The sequence below is a fragment of the Boleophthalmus pectinirostris genome, unplaced genomic scaffold, assembly GCF_026225935.1.
Source record: "Boleophthalmus pectinirostris isolate CB_2022bp ecotype Guang Dong unplaced genomic scaffold, ASM2622593v1 HiC_scaffold_7, whole genome shotgun sequence".
NCBI classification, from domain to species: Eukaryota; Metazoa; Chordata; class Actinopteri; order Gobiiformes; family Gobiidae; genus Boleophthalmus; species Boleophthalmus pectinirostris.
Window position 1 is genome coordinate 29,421,314 of NW_026571473.1, and position 18,964 is coordinate 29,440,277.

At 39.5% G+C, this 18,964-nt stretch overlaps 1 protein-coding gene across 1 annotated transcript in view; it reads left to right on the forward strand.

Annotated features, from left to right (window-relative positions):
* The window catches only part of mcf2l2 (MCF.2 cell line derived transforming sequence-like 2), a 197,313-nt gene that overhangs the window by 137,584 nt on the left and 40,765 nt on the right, over nucleotides 1-18,964 (forward strand). The window contains exons 25-27 of the mRNA XM_055165252.1: nucleotides 1,646-1,724; nucleotides 10,299-10,347; nucleotides 11,219-11,316. Of these exons, the coding sequence (XP_055021227.1) occupies nucleotides 1,646-1,724; nucleotides 10,299-10,347; nucleotides 11,219-11,316 (226 nt within the window). The remainder of the gene's footprint in view (nucleotides 1-1,645; nucleotides 1,725-10,298; nucleotides 10,348-11,218; nucleotides 11,317-18,964) is intronic.

Genomic DNA, 18,964 nt, shown 5'->3' on the forward strand with positions numbered 1-18,964 from the left:
TCTTTCCTTCTCTCCCTCCCTCCTCTTCTCTTTCCTCCTATATGCTCTGACTGTATTGTATTGTATTGTCGATATGTTTGTAGGCTCTGCCCCACCTCTCTTTCTCTTTCTCTCTCCATCCCTCGCTCTTCTTCTTTTGCTGTTCAATAATTGGTATATGTATATATTTTTCAGCCTTTTATACACATGTTTTTTATCTCTTTGTCAACTTTGGTCAACTTTGACTGCTTTATAAATAAACTGGATTTGGATTTCTGCTTCTCCATCTCCTCTCTCTTTCCCTCTTTCCTCCTATATGCCCTGACTATATTATATTGTGTATGTCTATAGTCTCTCTCCCACCTCTCTGTCTTTCTCTCTCTCTCTCTCTCTCCGCTCCCCTCTCTTTCCTCTTTCCTCCGACTGTATTGTGTTGTGTCTGAAGTCTCTCTCTTTCTCTCCCTCCTTCTCTCCCTCCTCACCTGTCCTCTCCTCTTTCCTCCTGTACCCCTGACTGTATTATATTGTGTCTGTAGTCTCTCTCTCTCTCTCTCCCCCTCCCTCTCTCCTCCCCTCTTTCCTCCTGTACCTTCTGACTGTATTGTATTAGTCTCTCTCTCTCTCTCTCTCTCTCTCTCTCTCTCTCTCTCTCTCTTTCACTCCCTCCTTCTCCCCTCCTCTCACCTCTTCTCTCCTCTTTTATGTATTATATTGTGTCTGTAGCCTCTCTCTCTTTCTTTCTCTCTTTCTCTCCCTCCATCTCCCCTTCCTCTCTCTCCTTTCCTCTCCTCTTTCCTCTTATATCCTCTGACTGTATTATATCATGTCTGTGGTATCTTTCTCTCTCTTTCTCTCCCTCTATCCCTCCCTCTCTCCCTCTCTTCTCTCCTCTTTCCTCCTGTACCCCCTGACTGTATTATATTAGACTCTCTCTCTCTTAGTCTTTCTCTCCCTCTCTCTTCTCTTTTCTCTCATATGCCCTGACTGTCTCTCTCTTTCTCTCCCTCCTTCTCCCCTCCTTTGTCTTCCGCTCTCTTCTCCCAGTATCTTACAGAAGATACTCTTCTGTAGTATCTTTCTCTCTCTTTCTCTCTCTCCTCTTCCCCCTCCTCTCCTCTTTCCTCCTGTATACTCTGTGTCTGTAGTCTCTCTCTCCCTCTCTCTCTCTCTTTCTCTCCTTCTCCCCCTCCTCTCCTCTTTCCTCCTGTACACTCTGTGTCTGTAGTCTCTCTCTCTCTCTCTTTCTCTCTTTCTCCCCCTCCTCTCCTGTTTCCTCCTGTACACCCTGTGTCTGTAGTCTCTCTCTCTCTCTCTCTCTCTCTCTCTCTCTCTCTCTCTCTTTCTCTTTCTCTCTTTCTCCCCCTCCTCTCCTCTTTTCTTCTATATGCACTCACAGTATTGTACTAGTCTCTCTCTTTCTCTCTCTCTTTCTCTCCGTCCATCTCCCCTTCCTCTCCTCTTTCCTCCTTTATGCGCTGACTGTATTATATTGTGTCTATAATCTCTCTCCCACCTCTCCCTCTCTCTTCCTCTCTTCTCTCCTCTTTTATGCCCTGACCGTATTATATCGTGTCTGTAGTTTCTTTCTCTCCCTCTTCCTCTCCCTCTCCCTCCCGTCTCTCGTCCTAAACCCCCTGACTGTATTATATTGTGTGTATGTCTGCAGGCTCCTTCCATGGACGTGAAGAACATGTGGGTGTCAGAAATACGCAAAGTCCTTCAGGGCCAACTCGAGGCATGCCGAGGTAAACAGCACCTATATATGTTATGTATCCATCACATATGCACAGCTATTGCACAACAACTGCAAAACTCCTACTGCATTTTAATATTTTATACTAACACGTAAGGTTAGCATGTAAAATTGTAATAGTACTCCAACTATTTCCTGGAAACAACCGCAGAATATTGTTGAAGTACACAAGGAAGTATACTACCAGTCAAAATTGGACTCGCTCTCTCAATGTTTTTTTCTATATTCTAAATGTTATTGTTGTACTTTCTGCATTTTAGATACATACAGAAGACATCAAATATATGAGGAAAGAAATATGGAATTATGTAGTAAAGAAAAAAGTAAATAACAACATTTTTTGACAAAGTAAAGGGTGGTTAGTTTGAGAATTTAGTCATAAAATATTGTTTCTGTGTAGACTCTGCACATCTGACTGGGCAACAGGTGCGTTGGAGGAGAGGCACTTAGCTGTTTTTGAAGAAAAACTCCAGTACACTGCCTTATTCTTGAGTTTTCTTTTATTGGCACAACATTTCGGTCCCTCAGACCTTCCTCAGGTCTCTATCTTTAAAAACAGTCATAAAATATTGAACAAATATTATTAAAATATTCAAATTAAAATATAACTTTTTTTAGTTTGGTACATAATTCCATTTACTTCATATATTTGATGTCTTTGGTATGTATCTGAAATGTAGAAAGTATGATATGTGTTTTAAATAATTGATAAACATGCAGCTTGAATCATTTTATACTAAGGCAATGATTCAGATTTGAAAGAGAAAAATGATTCTTTGTTTTCATTATTTGAAGAAACTGCATGTAGTTTTTTTTTTTTTAAAGGTCTTGTATTACAAGAAATGGATTCTTGTTAGCTTTAAGTGATGTTAAAATGTTGTTACCTATTCAAAAACATACCTGGAGTTGTGTTTTATTAAATTCACATGTTTGAGTAATCCTTTATTTGTCGTCTGTCTACATCTCCAAAGCTCAAAATACTCTGTTCCACCTTGTGATGTCATGAATTGGTAGTTTTCAAGTTAACAGCTGCCTTTTAGTTCAGTAGAGATTGGCATTTCCAGGGTTGAAATCAACCAGATGATTCTAGTGAAGATGTATGGAGTTTAAAAACACAGTGGAGCACTTCCTGTATTACCACATGACATCACAGGGTGGAAAAGAGTGTTTTCTGTTTGAGAGAAGAACTCAGCCTAAATATGGAGGATTTGTGTGTTAAACATGTGTGAATGAAACAAAACATAACCCCAGATATGTTTTTGATGAGGAAACAATATTAGAACAAAAGATACTAAAATAAAAGTTGAAATATCACATGAAAAACTAAAGAAGTAAAAGTAGTAAAAGTGTATTTTGCACAGATTTTGAGGTCTAATAAAGCTTCAAATGTCATGATTCTGATAGAGATTTATGCTGCATTATGTACAAGAGAAAAAACAGATTTTTTTTTTCCTTGCAGTTTTTATTTGTATATTTTTATCCATATTCGTATCCTCTGTAAAATGTACTTAAGTAGAGATACCTAAAATGTATACTTAAGTAAGGTACTTTTCTACTTTTACTTTGTTGTCGTTTGTGTGTGAATGGAACAAAACACAACTCAACTCAAGTTTTTGATAAGGAACATTATAACATTATATAAGAGCATAGTGTGGGCCCCTAACTGTGTTCCCAAACATGAGGTAAACATGTTCAAATCAAATATAGCTTTTACATTAATAATTCTAAAGCTGACTCAAAAACATAAACACTGGACATGATGGACAAGTTGTTTATGTTGCAATGTGGTTCTCAAGATGATTATCCAAACAGAACGCAGAATGAGCCTCACATGAGTCTCTCGTTTGGGTCACCCGTTTCAATGCTGAAATCCAGTTAGTTTAAAACTAAAATGCCTCTCTCTGATCTGAATTGTCTCTACCTGAACCCCAGAATCTACAGCCTGTCACGAGTCAGTGCTAGTGCAGCTTTTGCAGCTCAGTGAGGGAATTCTGGAGGTTCTGAGCTTTCACATGAGGCCTGTCCATTTATTGAGAATAAGACAAACTTAAATGTGATTTACCGTATTTTTTGGACTGTAAGTCGCCCCACAGTATAAGTTGCACCAGCCAAAAAAATGCATCACGACAAAGAAAAAAACATATATAAGTCGCACCAGACTTATACCACCAGCATTTTTTCGGAGAAATTTATTTTATAAAATCAGAGACCAGGAAGCGACATTTCATCTCGAAAGGCAAGATAGAATAATAACAATAGGACAGAGAACAACAGGCTCTTAACGTAAAATATTAAGAGTTATTCAGATAACTATAGTACAAACAACATAATGTAACAAGTTTACCAAACTCTCCATCTCACTCCAAATTATTAAATCCATTGAATTCTTCATCCTCGGTGCCACTTTTGATCAACTCCGCCATCTCCAGAGGTAAATGGAGCGCTGCTTCCTCTTCCACATACCTGTCGTCAAACTCAGCTTCAGTTCCAGTTAGAATTTCTGAATCCCAACAGGATGGTTTCGGTTGTCACTGACATCTAGGCTTTGTCGATCCATCCAATGACTTCCAAGAAAATTGCATGGCACACCCGCCCGGTTACCATGAAGCTGTGTTCTCTATCCCCGCCTTTCGCCAGTCCATCAAAGTTTCCCGCTCACTTCTTTCTGCTGCTCACTTACCATTTTCAGCTGCATATTTCACTACTTACAGCAGGACAGAGGCCCTTTCTGCGGGAGACATGCGCAGTAGAGGACGAAGTGACAGAGGTACAGAAGTATCAGATAGTGACACACAAGACTAGAGTGCCCTGAAAATTTTAATATATAAGTCACACCGGAGTATAAGTTTCAGGACCATCCAAACCATGAAAAAAAGTGCAACTTATAGTCCGAAAAATATGGTAGTTCCTTTTTTTATAACAATAAAAGGGAAGGCTACATGCAGTTCCTTTAATCAGTAACAATAGCATTCGTATTGTATAAAAGAAATATTACGTTGAATATGAAGTTCACTTTTTGATTTTTGGCTTTGAGTTTTGATTATATGGTGAAATGGGAACAAGAACGTCTTCCTACCTTTTAAATTCTGAATCTCCCAGAATGTATTTCTTTGTAAATGTATTCAGTAGCCTTCTGTCAGGTCCAATCTAATTCTGCTTGCCTTGATTTAAAAAAATAAAAAAATAAATAAATCCTCATATCATACCACACACTTCCTCAATCCACAATCTTCCCAGAATGCTTTGCTCTGTAGTCTTTGGGCTCAACTCTTTGTTCATTCTGCGGTGGTCGGGGTGGGTGGTCGTGGCTGGCTGCCCCTCTGACAGTGAGGGAGTAGGGGGGAGTATGGGGAGAGTACTGGGGCTCCTGTCAGCTCTCCTCTGCACTGTACTGAACTAACAAGGCTCAGACAGACAGGTAAATTGGACTGGGACAATGGAGAGGGGAGAAACTAGATGTGATGGAGGGGGAGAGGCAGGTTAAACTCAGCTAACACCGGGGCATGTCGGATTGACTTCCTTAAAGGCGTCAGAAAGTACAGGTGAATGCGAAGGAACATAGTACAAAGTCAAGTCAAAAATACAAATTGAACAGAGTAAAGAACACTGTGACCTCCTGATTTCTATTTTGTGTGGTGCATTTGGCCGAGTACAAAATGTCACTTTTTGCCCCTTTTTGCCCCTGAACCTCTCAAAATTTTCAGGTTTAAGACATCATAGATAAAAAATGCACAGTTTTTAAGGCTACGTTTATAATGATGACCGTCTGGACAAAACACGCAAAAGTGGCGTTGCGTCTTCACTTTTTATTCCGTGTTTAGACGAGCGTTTTCAGGAGTAAATCTGCGTGCATACGGTGATGCAAAAGTGTGTGGAATTCGATTGGGTTTGCTTGTACTTAAAGCAACAAGGGCGTCTTTGGACATACAGAAGTTTTCACGCCACACATTTTCATCAGCTACTCGTTCCACAAAGTTGTTCCACCATCGACTGGTTCTCCCAGGTCTCGTCCATATCCGTCTGACTCACCTGCGACGAACTGGTGCATCCAGAATTTGACAGAGCTAATTGCAGATCCTTCTCTGTTCACTAATAGTATCTCTGCAGATTCTGTACATTTGTTGTAATGTCTCTTGTAAGTTTATTAGAGCTGCCAGAGCCGCTTGAAGGTGTGACGCATATGCAGAAAATGATCCAACATGTTTGTTTCTGTGTACTGTATGTATGTGATGTAAATGTGTACGTGACGTGAGCAGATCTGGCCAAAGTTTTGCGTCTTGGGCAGTGTAGACGGAAACGCTACGGCGGAGAGTATTCAACTTTTCCACTCTGGAGGGTGGTTTCAGATTTTTGTGTTTTCAAACCCAAAAATGCCATCACCATCTAAACAAAAGGCACTTCCGATAAAATATTTTGTCATTTTTAGCCGCAAATGTTGTCTCGTGTAAACAGCCTGAGTCGATAAATGAACATCAGACTTTTTTTTAAGCATCATTTGCTGTCAAACTGCATTCGTTGCTGCTGCATTCTTACATTAACATGGCTTGTTACTCATTGCCTAATTTAAATGTTTTTGTTGAGGTGAAGCTGCCAGTAGATGGCGAACTGCAACACATCACACATTCATTTTCTATTTCTTCTTCTTTCTTTCTTCTTTTCTTTTTTTTTAAGACAAGGTTGTAAATCATGTAATTCCAAATAAACAACAACACTGCATGGAATATTCAGTTATCCAAATATTATTTTTATTGTATTACCAATGGAGATTTTTTAGAAGCTAAATATTAAAGTTAGCCTTCATTCACAAGTATTATAATAATATTTATTTATAAAGTGCCTTTTGTGCTTGTTAGCAATTCAAGGTGCTTTCCAGAGGCATAATAAAAACAGAATTACAATATTAGAACAATAAAAAATACAGTGTAATACAGAAGACAGTTAATTACAGTAGAGGAACAAGATAGATTTGGAATGAGCTGGAGTCTGTCGATGGCGTTCCCTGGGAGTCCAGTTAAAACATCTTTGCAGTCGTCTAGTCTGATGGTAATAAAATAAAAGCATGGATAAGTTTCTCAGTGTCATTTTGACTTTGGCAATGTTTTGTAGTATGTAAATGGCAAGTATTATCGTATGATCTCCAATAGTTTATCAGATTGTTTCATGGTGCTTTTGTTTACTTTTTTAAGTTGGTTTTGACAGTTTTTTTCTTGGATCTTTGACACATGTTGCCAATAACATTTCTGATGTTCATTCCAAAGCTCTATCCAACCTTTTCTTGTATATTAACATACATTTCTATAAGTGATGTAACAATAACCGAAATATCATGATATCGTTTCGTCAAAAGTCTCACAATAATATCGTGGGCTGTCATATCGGTTTTATAGTAGCAACAGCTTATAAACATTGGGAACTACATATCCCATGATTCATTTCAGTCCAGACAACATGAAGAAATTTGTTCTTTACTTGAATTCTTGGCATTATGACAATAATAATTCACACCAAAATCTTGTCATGGTATTTTAAAAGCAAAAAAGTGACCTATTTACAATTATATTAGCCTTTTCAAAATATCGCAGTAAATATTGTACCGTGAGATACTGCCAGGCTGGCGACACCTAGTGCCTCTGCTCAGTTTCATTTCTCTCCAGCGACTAGGTCAGGAATCAAAGTACACAAGACGGTTTGCAAAAACCCCCGGAAGTGCAAGTATGGGCACCGAAGAGCCATATATTCAGTGTTGTCAATGATTCCCGAGATCGAGGATTTAAAGCCGGAACAAAGAGAATATTTGGTGAATTTTATCAAGGGGAAAGACGTTATTGCCCTTCTTCCTACGGGATTTGGGAAAAGCTTAATATACAAGTTTGCCCTGTTAGTGGCGCATTACATACGTCACGACCAAATAGCAGCGATTGGTTAAATAAAAAAAGTACCCGCCTACCGTCGAGCGAACGAATTCCAACGCTGCGAGGTCAGATAGTTTCTACAAAGTGAAACAAAGTGAAACCGGTTGATGAATCAGGCTAACCGTGAGATACATATGGTATTAATTAATATTGTACCATCAAATTTGGATATCGTTCCATCCATTGTTCAAAATAACAAGAGGTCTGTCGAGATAGGAGTACACACAAAGGAATAAAATGTTACGCTCAGAGACACAAATGCAGCTTTTGTAAGATTTGATCTGGTAACCTCCTCGTCTGTAGGTGCTTTAAATACAAGACCTCCGTTTCCCCATTCTACAATTGGAATACTGTACAAAATTACATCCGCAAACATTTGTTTTAACAAAATAACCTCCCCTCCACTCATCTAATTCACTACACCAATAATAATGACACCATGTTTATTTTATGCCAGCCTCTTCTCCTCACAGCGCAGAAAGCAGCATTACAGAGCATTATAAAACCTTATTATTTAGATACAGCGTGGTGTGTGTAGTGCTCCACCTCCACTGCTTTCCATTCAAATGTGTCTTATTTCATTTTATAGAGCAACAAAGTGCTTTTTATCCGACTAATAAAAGACGTTTACTGAGCGGACGCAGCAGTTTGGGGGAGTTTGGGAGAGATCAAACAGAGATGGAGTGGGCCGGGAACCTGCTGTGGAAAAATGTGCCACAGCTTAAAGAATGGTGTAAAGACGGAAAAGAAAAAGCAGCAGAGTCTGTGTTTTGGTGAGGGGTGGGAGGCGGGGGGGGGTGTCTACGGAGGAATGTTTAGCAGTTGCCATGGCGACACAACGCTCGCATTAGCAAACGCAGCGTGATGAGATTTTAGATGCTCTGAAAACGGAGGAAATAATACAAAGCCTGTGCTGACAAAAAGGTGAGAGTGACTAACGGAAAAACTGTTGTGATAGGGACAGCACAGATCGGCTCACCTGTTGTAGCTCCAACTAAGTCAGGACTTTTAGGTCAGATCGGTAAAAAACAAAGCTCAGAATAAAGTCCAATGAGTAACAGAGCTTCAGACGGAGCAGTGCCTCCAATTTGTAACCTACACTAGATCAGAGTATGAAGAGCACCAAGGCTGTGAAATAATGTTGTTTTTTTTGTTTGTTTGTTTTTTTAATTTAAAAGGTGCACTGCGTAACATTTCTCATGGAGGATCCGCCAACCGCTTGTCTCGATGGAAATGTTATTGCTTTGCTAGAATGTCCGACAGTATAGCTTAAACCAATGTTTCCCAAAGACTGGGTCGTAAGAGATTTTTTTGGGTCGCCTTGTCATGATCTGCATGTTTGTCTACAATATATAGTTCTGACACATTGTTTTGTATAATTTCTAACCTTTTGTAATTATTTTATTGACTATTTTGTTCCAATTTTGCTGGTGCAATTGAATGTTGAAAAGAAAAAGAAATGGGCTACATTTAATGTCCAAACAGGCGACTTATGGATCATCTTTTCATCTTTATTCCGGACTCATGGTCCACTTTTAAAACAGACAAGGACAGTGACATTACAAAACAATAAACATTTAGGTTTTTAAAAGACAACCATACCAGTGTCTCTACATATTGGACTGAGATCTTATTGCACTGAATCTCAAACTGTGTGTGACATTATTATTTCTGATTTGTTCAGTCTGCAGATAAAACTGTACATTAAAATTCTAAGTGCAACATGCAAAGTGTTCACTCGTACAATAACAAACATCTCAGTTGCAGTCGTCCATCGTGGCCTCCTCAAAAGCAGCCGTAAAGCGTCATTGCAGGCCACCTGCAGTCTTTGCAAATTTACTTTTTTATAATGAATCCAGAGGTGAGCTGTGTACAACAGTGTACAATATGATTTAAACAATAACAACTTTACATCATTTGTACAAGTTCCTTTTATTGCTGGTTCAGTTGAAGTTTTTTGTTGTTTAAAACTTGACTAATACTAATTGTTCAGAGAGACACGATCACTCAGTCAACAATAAAATATCCTCATTAATGTTCAATAATGGTCAAATCCACCTTTATTTTATGATTTACGAATAACGTTTAAAGGTTTGTGACATCTAAAATATGGGTCCCCAGAAAAAAAAGTTAGGGAAACACTGGCTTAAACCATAATCATAAAGGAGACAAGCGGATTTCAGCACTGTGCTACATTACAAATCAGATCTGTGGAGAGTCGCCCCTGTTCACAGAGAGAATTATTGTACTTTTGAGCAATAGAAACACTTGTAATTAATGTCATACTATGGAACACTCCATGTGGATAAGCAGGTAGCAAACCCTCCACCAGAAAAGTTGCACAGTGTATCTTTAAGCCCAGGCCAGTACAAATCATGTATAATATTTCTTCTTTAAATACATCCAGTTAACAAGAATTTAAAAATATACTTTGAATATGATTTAAATACTTATAAAGATTAAAAAAAAATAAGTGATTATGTACAATATTTCTTCTTTAAATACATCCAATTAACGAGAAATTAAAAATATACTTTGAAAACAATTACATATTTATTCAGATAAAAAATAAGTGATTATGTGGTTTGATGTACAGTACAGTATATTCCTGTGTTTTATTAATTTTTATTAAACGTTATTTTGTATTTTCACAGAGGCAAGTCACCAAAAGTTTTCCGACAACATCTACGGAGGCCCCATCAGGTAAATCCCCAACAATCCACACACATCCCTGATACACCTGCAATATACTAGAGTGGTTTGGAGTTAGTGGATTCATTATATAGTAAGTAATCTGGAATAATTCTTAATAAACTATTTGTTCATTAGGAATTAAGTCTTTGTTCATATTTTATTAAGGCTGCTAATTAAGGGGCCCATATTACGCTATTTTCTGATTTGTTATAATGTTGTTTCTTCATCACAAACATACCTGGAGTTGCGCTTTGTTTCATTCACACATGTTTAACACACAAACCCTACATATTTAAGATATTAAATTACTCTCTCAAACCGAAATGGATGATTTTAGACCTGGAATTGCCAATTTCTTCCCAACTGAAGGCAGCTTTTAACTTCAAAACCATCTCAAACCATCACCAATAGTAGCTTACCATCACCAGGGTATAGAGTGAATGAATGAATGCTGAATGAATAATGCTGAATAAAGTGTAAAGCGTCTTTGGGGACAAAAAATGTCTGTGAAAGCGCTATATAAATAAAGACTTACTTACTTACTTACTTCATGACAACATCACAAGGAGGAACAGAGCATTTTGGGTTTTGGAGACATAGACTAATAATAAAGGGTTACACGAATATGTGTGAATGAAACAAAACACAACTCCAGGCATGTTTTTGATGAGGAAACAACATTATAACATGACTTAGAGTGCACAGGAGTCAATTTTTGCATAATATAGGACTTTTAAATTGTAGTTATTATAAAGTATAAACTACTATTGTTAACAAAACAAAAGAAAATCTGATATTCATTTTTGTCAACATCGCCCACCTTTGCTTTGCTTAGACTCCAGACATTTGAATATCTTTGTTGTTTTTCTTGTTGTTTTAGGAACGTGAAGAAGATGGCTCTGAGGCAGTCCGATTCTTCTAGTCCAGAGAGCGGCTTTAAGAGGACCAACCCCAGTCCCAACACCAGGCAAAAGAGAAGTATGTGAATATATATTCTCTCAATTTGCAGTGATCCGTGTTAAAAATCGTCTAAAAGAGTCATTTATAGAAGGTCCAAATGTTGCTCGCGTGTGTGAAAAGTTGCCCGCTGATTATAGACCCATTAACCTTTGTGTAAACAGAATACATTTGTAGGCAAAAACAAACAAAACTATGCATCTCTGTTGTGTAATTTAGAAAATGTGATGACCACCGTTCACTTTCCAGCATATGGCTACTGAGCTAAAACGGTGTCCCAAACCACAAATATTGAACCAGTGCCGTTTTCAGTTCTTATATTTCAGTGAAAAACCCGAAGCATGAAATCTCTGGTGTTAGAGCTGATACCAAAAGTGCTAAAACGTGCACTTAACTTCTATTATTTAAAATGTGTGCGTCAGCTGGGATGGTTTTTGCCGGACTAGACGGTAAATAAAATCAAGGATGGCTCTCGCGTGCAGTAGTGGCGTGTTTGTGTGTTTGTGTGGTGTTAAAGGCGTTACTATTGTTAAAACAAGGTCAGAGTGAAAAAGTCAGTGCATCAAATTTTAAGCTCAGTTTTTCTAGTTTAGTCACATTTAGGTATTTTGACCTGGTTTTGAAGTTGTGTGTCGTAGCTGGGTGTTTTAACGCATTTTATCTGAAAATCTCAACGAAGCACATTTCAGTATTTAACCCTTCCAGACCTAAAGGCAATTTTAGTACATTTGTCCTCGCCTTAATTTTGCAATTAAAACTCCCCCTTTTACCCTGTAATGAAGTGTTATACATGCTTTTTTCAGTACAACCTGTTATTTCATAATCTGCGTGCTGTGGTGGTGCTGTAATAAAAGCTACAGGACCAGAAATACAAACGGGGGAAAAAAAAAGGAAAATAAAAATTCACAAAACACATACCAAACATGTGTAAACAACATTTTGGATATGAAAAATGCTTAATTTAGGGCCTTGGCTTCAAAAGTGCAAAATATCAATTCTGTAAGTATATTTAAAAAATTCCTTATTGCCCTCAAAAACAAAAACAAAAAGAAAAGTGTAACGTTTCCATTTACTGGTGCCAGTCATGGAAACAGCTCGTGTCAGGTCCAGGGCACAGACCCACATCACTTGCATTTCCATCGTGTATATAACATTTGGATTTGTACATTTTGATTGAAATAAACGTTTCAAATAAAAAATAACAAGGGATGCGCAAGTTCTCAGACCAAGATGCATAATTTCTCATTTATTTGAGAAATAACTGCACTTAGAGCGGCTTTTTCAATTGTTATGAACACAGAAGCTCAGAGCAGTCGACCATCTTGACTCGCTACACTCTTTGGCAAAGTTTGGGCCAATCAAAACGTATAAAGCACATGCATCTGGTGGAAAGCAAAGTTCCTACTGGACACTCGTTTTTCCTACATCATCAAGGCGCATGGGTGTGATGTGGGATAATGCCGGAAATGTGCTCAGAAAGCTGAAACTCTCCAAAAAGTTTCTATCTTTTATAGTTGGAAAGTTACGCACCGTTACGTAGAACATGTCCGCCATCTGGAAGGGTTAACAGTACGTTGTGTAACTTTTCTGGTGGAGGATCTGTCAAATATTTGTTTCCATGGAGATGTTTTTGCTTTGTCTGGAATATTTCACAGTATCATATTAAACCTTTCAATCTTCACGGAGACCAAACCAGACCAAGATACAGGTCAGATCTGTGGAGAGCCAACCCCACTCACAGTCAGCATGTATGTTTTTCTAGATATTTTGAGCTATAAAACCACCTGCAATTGAATAAATGTAAGGTAGAGCTGTTTAATGCCATACTGTGGAACATTCCAGGCAGAACATCAGAAAAGTTACACAATGCACCTTTAAGTGAAATACTTGTACACCATAATTTTATAGGTTATACAGTATATTTAAAATCGCAATATTGATCTAAAATGGCCAAAAAAGTGCCGCATTACTGAAACACCCTGATGGTAGTGAGAAGTGATTTTTAAATTTTTTGGTGCCAAAATGGCTCCCCCACGCTGTTGAATCTTCTGTGTTACTCCATTATAAATCTATTTTAGAAAAGGAGCAGCGGGCGTGTATGGGGGTGTCTGTGAAACCAGGGATTATCAGAGCTATGGCGTCTTGACAACAACAATTACTCAAACATGCATGAATCACTCCAAATACAACTTCGAGAGGGTAAATGAAAAAGGAAACAACTACGCTATGCTTAAAAGCTCGTCAACGTCCATTTTGAATACTAGACTTAGACTTAAACTTAGACAGAATTTATTGATCCTCAAGGGAAATGACTTGAAACTGTAACTGAGACTGAAATATTGCACCATGTTTCATAAATAATAATAACACAGCTTTGACTTGCATCTAAACTAGAAGTGCTCTGATCTTTTGAATACTCAAGAGTCTCAAAGCGAGTTGTTTTACTGTAGACAGGAAACAGTTGACATGAGGTTCGCTCACAAATTTGTAGCCATGGTCCGCAGTCATATCCCAGTGCAGTCTTTACGATCGGAGATTTAAAATCTCGTAAGATTCTTCTCTCGTCTGTGGTGTGCGCTTTTTGTCGCACATTTAAAAATCATACAAGATTGAAAAATCCTGTAGTGTGTGGCGACCTTTAGTCTACGTCTTAACATTATGTAATATCGAACTGGTATCGGTATCGGCAAGTACACTAATGCCAAGTATCGGATCGGATCCCCAAAAATTTTTATCGGAACAGTATTACTTTTGAGTGCAGTTTTAGTCAGACGCAGAGATTAGGAGTGTAAGAAAAAAATGATTCAGTGATATATCGTGATACGTTGTTGCCCAATTCTCGAATCAATTCAAAATGCATCTGAATTTATTTATAAAAACAGTATTTTTCACAAAAATGTGTTAATTACATTCACTGTTCTGATGATTTAAATATTTTTATGAATTATAGTTTGTACAATTGTGTTCTCATGAAGGTGAAGTTGACTGTATTATTAGAAGTAATGACTGATAAATCGCAATATATGATCCATTGTTTTAGTATCTAGTATTTAGTATCTATTTAGTATTTAGTAGTAGGATATATGGTGATATATTGAATTGGGACATGCATATCATGATATATATTGTATCATCAGACTCGAGACAATACACACCCCTAATAGAGATACGTAATAATTTTGAGTCGACCAAGAATTTATTTTACTGACTGCATCTCTAGTTTTCTTTAGTCTTTACATCCTCACACCTTACTCCATATCAAGGAGAGGATCACCACACCCGCTGCTCCAAACTCATCCCCCAGCGACCCAGAAGAATGGGTCAAATCCAGACTTCACTTTTTCCTTACCACAAACCCGAGCTCCCAAAATACCAGCTGGCTCTAACATTGTCGCTGAGTGCACTATGTTCTTCTGTACCTTTTCTTTGGTTCTTTCTCCTCATTGATTCCTCTCATCCGCCCGTCTCTCCCTGTTTCGATTTGTTGTGATGGCCTAAGCTGCTCTAATGAACGGTTTGGGGACGGCCACTGAAGGCAGAGGAACAATCGAGCAGGTTCAGTTACAGCTCTGTGCTAAGAGGAGGGCTTTTATCTTTGTCTGTCTGTACTACACTGAGGAGGAGGAGGGAGCATTTTTTGGTGTTTTTTTCTCCGCACAGAAGAAGAAGAAGAAGACTGTATGGGTTCAATTCAGTTAACTTTTCTATCATGTTATAACGTTGTTCCCTCATCAAAAACACGCCTGAACTCGTTTTAGATATTATCCGTGCATGTTTGAGTAATATAGCGATCTCTCCTGGGTCCTATTCGAACCGTCTTTACATTTAGCGGCAAGATTCTGTTCAAAGCTCCGCCCACAAGCCCACGTCACCCATAAACCCACGTGACAATCCTCCATAAATATACAAAACACGCTACAGAATGCACAGTTGTTTCATTATGCGGATTGTGTTGTGATAGTGCTCTGAAGGAGGAGTAACTTAGCGCTGAGAGCAACTGAGAGCTCAGAGTGTCAAAAATGAAAGTCAAACATTTTTATTTGTTGTTTCTGGTGAATATATCAATTAAAAACGGTAAAAGGTCACATAAAAGTGTAATGTCCCCTCCATAACGTACAGTATTTGCATCTCTCTCTTTCTTTCTATCTCTATCAATCTGTCTATATTTATTCAGCAGCCCCTCTCTTGTTTCTCCTCTCTTTCTCTCTTCTGTTTCTCTCCTTGCTCCTTCTTTTTTTTTTTTTTTTCTCTTCTCTCTCTGGCTAGAAAGATCATGCAATGCATGCCCTCTACCTCTCTCGTCACCCTTTCACTCTCCTCCTTTTTGTTTTCTCTTCTCTCTCTCTCTTTCTCTCTCATTGTCAGTCATTCTTTCTCTCAGCCTCTCCTGTCTTACTTTTTCTCTCTCCTCTCATCTCATCACCTCCCTTTCTTACTCCTATCTGTATATCTAGATACAGTATATATCTGTCTTCTCTCTTCTCTTTTTCCTATCTTCTCTCTCCCTGTACCCCTCTCTCCCTTCATCCCTTCATCCCTCCCTCTTTCCCTCCGTCTCTAGTCTCTCTCTTTTGCTCTTCTTTCATCTCATCACTTCCATTTCTTATTTATATATCTATCCAGCTACAGTATACGTCTCTCCTTTATCTCTCCCTCCCTCCCTCTCTCTCCCTCTATAGTTTTTCCCTCGCATTCTCTTCCTCCCTTGTCTTTCCCTCTCTTTTCTCTACCCCCCCTTCTCCTCTCATCTCATCATCTTCTTCTTTTTTTTACTTCTATCTATATATCAGTCTTAGCTGTGTATCTCTTTTCCTCTTTCCCCTTTCTTTCTCTTTCTCTATCGCTTCATCCCCCTCTTCCTCCTTCTCTCCCTCCCCCTTCTCTTTATTTCTCTCCTCTCTCATCTCATCCCCTCCCATTCTTTCTCCTATCTATATATTAGCTATCTAGCTACAGTATCTCTCTCTGTCTGTCTTTTCCTTCTCTCTCTTCATCCCCCTCTTCTCTCTCTCCCTCTCTATCTATTTCTCTTTCTGTCCTCTCTCTCCTCTCCCTCTTTCCCTCTCTGGTTGCTCTGTCTCCTCTCATCTCATCACCTCCCTTTCATACCCCTATCTATATGTCAGCTTTCTCTTCTCTTTCTCTCTCCTCACCCTCCTCCTTTCTCTCCCTTCTCCCTTCTCTCCCTCCATCCCTCCCTCACTTCCTCTCTCCCTCTCCCAAGCCTTTTTTCTTTCTCTCCTCTCTCTCATCTCATCATCTCCATTTCTTATTCCTATCTATATATCAGCTGTCTCACGGTATCTTTCTTTCTCTTCTCTTTCTCTGTCTTTTCATTGCTCCTTCTAGTCTCTCCCTCTCTTTCTTTCTCCCTCCCTTCCCTCTCTGTCTCTCTCTTTCTGCCCTCTCTCTCTCCTCTCTCATCTCATCGCCTCCCTTTCTTACTCTTATCTATTCTTTCTCTTCTCTTTTCCTATTTTTTCACCCCTCCCTCTCTTTCTCTCCCACTCTAGTCTCCCCTTCTCTTTCTCTGTCTCTCTCTTTCTGTTCTCTCTGCTCTTTCTCTCTCTTTTCATCTCACCATCTCTCTTTCTTTCTATCTATATACCACCTATTTAGCTACAGTACTGTATCTCTCTCTCTCTCTCTCTGTCTTTTCCTTCTCTCTCTTCAACCCCCTCTCCTCTCTCTCCCTCCCTATCTATTGCTCTCTCTTTCTATCCTCCCTCCCTCTTTCCCTCTCTAGTTTCTCTCTCTCCACTCATCACCTCCCTTTCATACTCCTATGTATACATCAGTTATCTAGCTAGAGTATCTCTCTATGTCTGTGTTTCTCTTCTCTCTCTCCTCTCCCCATTCCCCCTCTCCATCCATCCCTCCTTCACTCCCTCTCAAGGCTTTTTTCTGTCTCTCTTCTCTCTCATCTCATCTAAGCTATAGCTATAAGCTATCTAGCAGTGTCTCTCTTTCTTTCTCTTCTCTTTCTCTCTCTTTTCATTGCTCCATCTAGTCTCTCCCTCTCTTTCTTTCTCTCTATCTCTCTCTCTTTCTGTCCTCTCTCTCTCTCCTCTTGCCTCTCATCACCTCCCTTTCTTACTCTTATCTATATCAGCTATCTAGCAGTATCTCTCTCTTTCTCTCTCTTTCTCTCCCACTCTAGTCTCCCCCTCTCTTTCTCTCTCTCCCTCCCTCTCTCCCTATCTCTCTCTCATCTCATCACCTCCCTTTTTTCCTCCTATCTATATATCAGCAATTTAGCTACAGTACTGTATCTCTCTCTGTCTTTCTTTTCTCTTTCTCTCTCTATCTCTTCAACCCTCCTCTTCTCTCTCTCCCTCCCTATCTAGTTCTCTCTCTTTCTCTTTTTCTACCCCCCCTCCTTTTTTCCCTCTCTAGTTTCTCTCTCTCCTCTCATCTCATCGACTCTCTTTCATATTCCTATCTATACATCAGCTATCCAGCTACAATCTCTCTCTCTGTCTGTCTTTCTCTTCTCTTTCTCTCTCGCTCCTCTCCCTACTCCCCCCCCCTTCTGTCTATTCGTCCCTCATGCCCTCTCTCTTTCTTTCTCTCCTCTCTCTCATCTCATTTCCTCCATTTCTTAATCTTATCCATATAAGCTATCTAGCAGTATCTGTCAGTGTTTCTCTTCTCTTTTCCTATCTCTTCACCCCTCTTCCCCCGCTTTCTCTCCCACTCTAGTCTCCTCTTCTCTTTCTCTTTTCTTCTCTCTCTCCCTCCCTATCTATTTCTCTTTCTCTTTCCCTCCCTAGTTTCTCTCTCTCCTCTCATCTCATCACCTCTCTTTCATTCTCCTACATCCACATATCAGTCTAATATCTCTCTCTCTCTCTCTGTCTTTCTCTTTTCTTTATCTCTCTTCACCCCCCACCCTCCTCTCTCCCTCTTGTCTCTCTCTCCCCCTCTCTCTCTCCATCCAAATCCCTATTGATCCGTCCCTGACCACTCCGTCGGCTCCGAGTCCTACAGTGTATCAGAGACGCGGCGCTCGCAGATTTGACGTTTATTGATTGAGTTATCGTACGCGCCGGGCTCCTGTCACTGTCCGTTAGCGCCGTCCCTGCTGCTGCACCGGGCCTTATTAGCACATTCACCAAAGTGTCATTTTCACACCCGCCAGACGTGTCCGTATCCGCGCGTCGTCTACGAAACCGCGTCCGGATATTTATTTACACCCGAAATATGTAAAATTATATATATGAAACTGTCCCAGGTGTTCATTTTAAACCGTTTGCTTAGTTAATTATTCACTGCGATGAGTTTAAAATCACTTTTCACAGATTTGAGACGCCAGAGTGGAGTTTTGCTGTGACAGTAACACTGACAACAGCTAGCATGCTAACAGAGCACCCCCTGTCTTGCTCCTGTCTTTATGTCTCTCTAACTGTACATATGTCTGTACATGTTTCTCCTCTTTTTCCCATTTTCTCCCCTCGCTCTCCCTCTTTCTCTCCCTCCCTCGATATCTTTGTTCCCTTCCTCTCTCTCTGTCTCTCTCTGTCCCGTCCTCCCTCTATATCTCTGTCTGTCTTCTTCTCTCTCTGTCTCTCGATCCCTCCCTCTCTCTATCTCTCTCTGTCTTTCTCCCCCCCCTCTCTCTCTCTCTCTCTCTGTCTCTGTCACTATCTCTCCCTCTCTCTATCTCTCT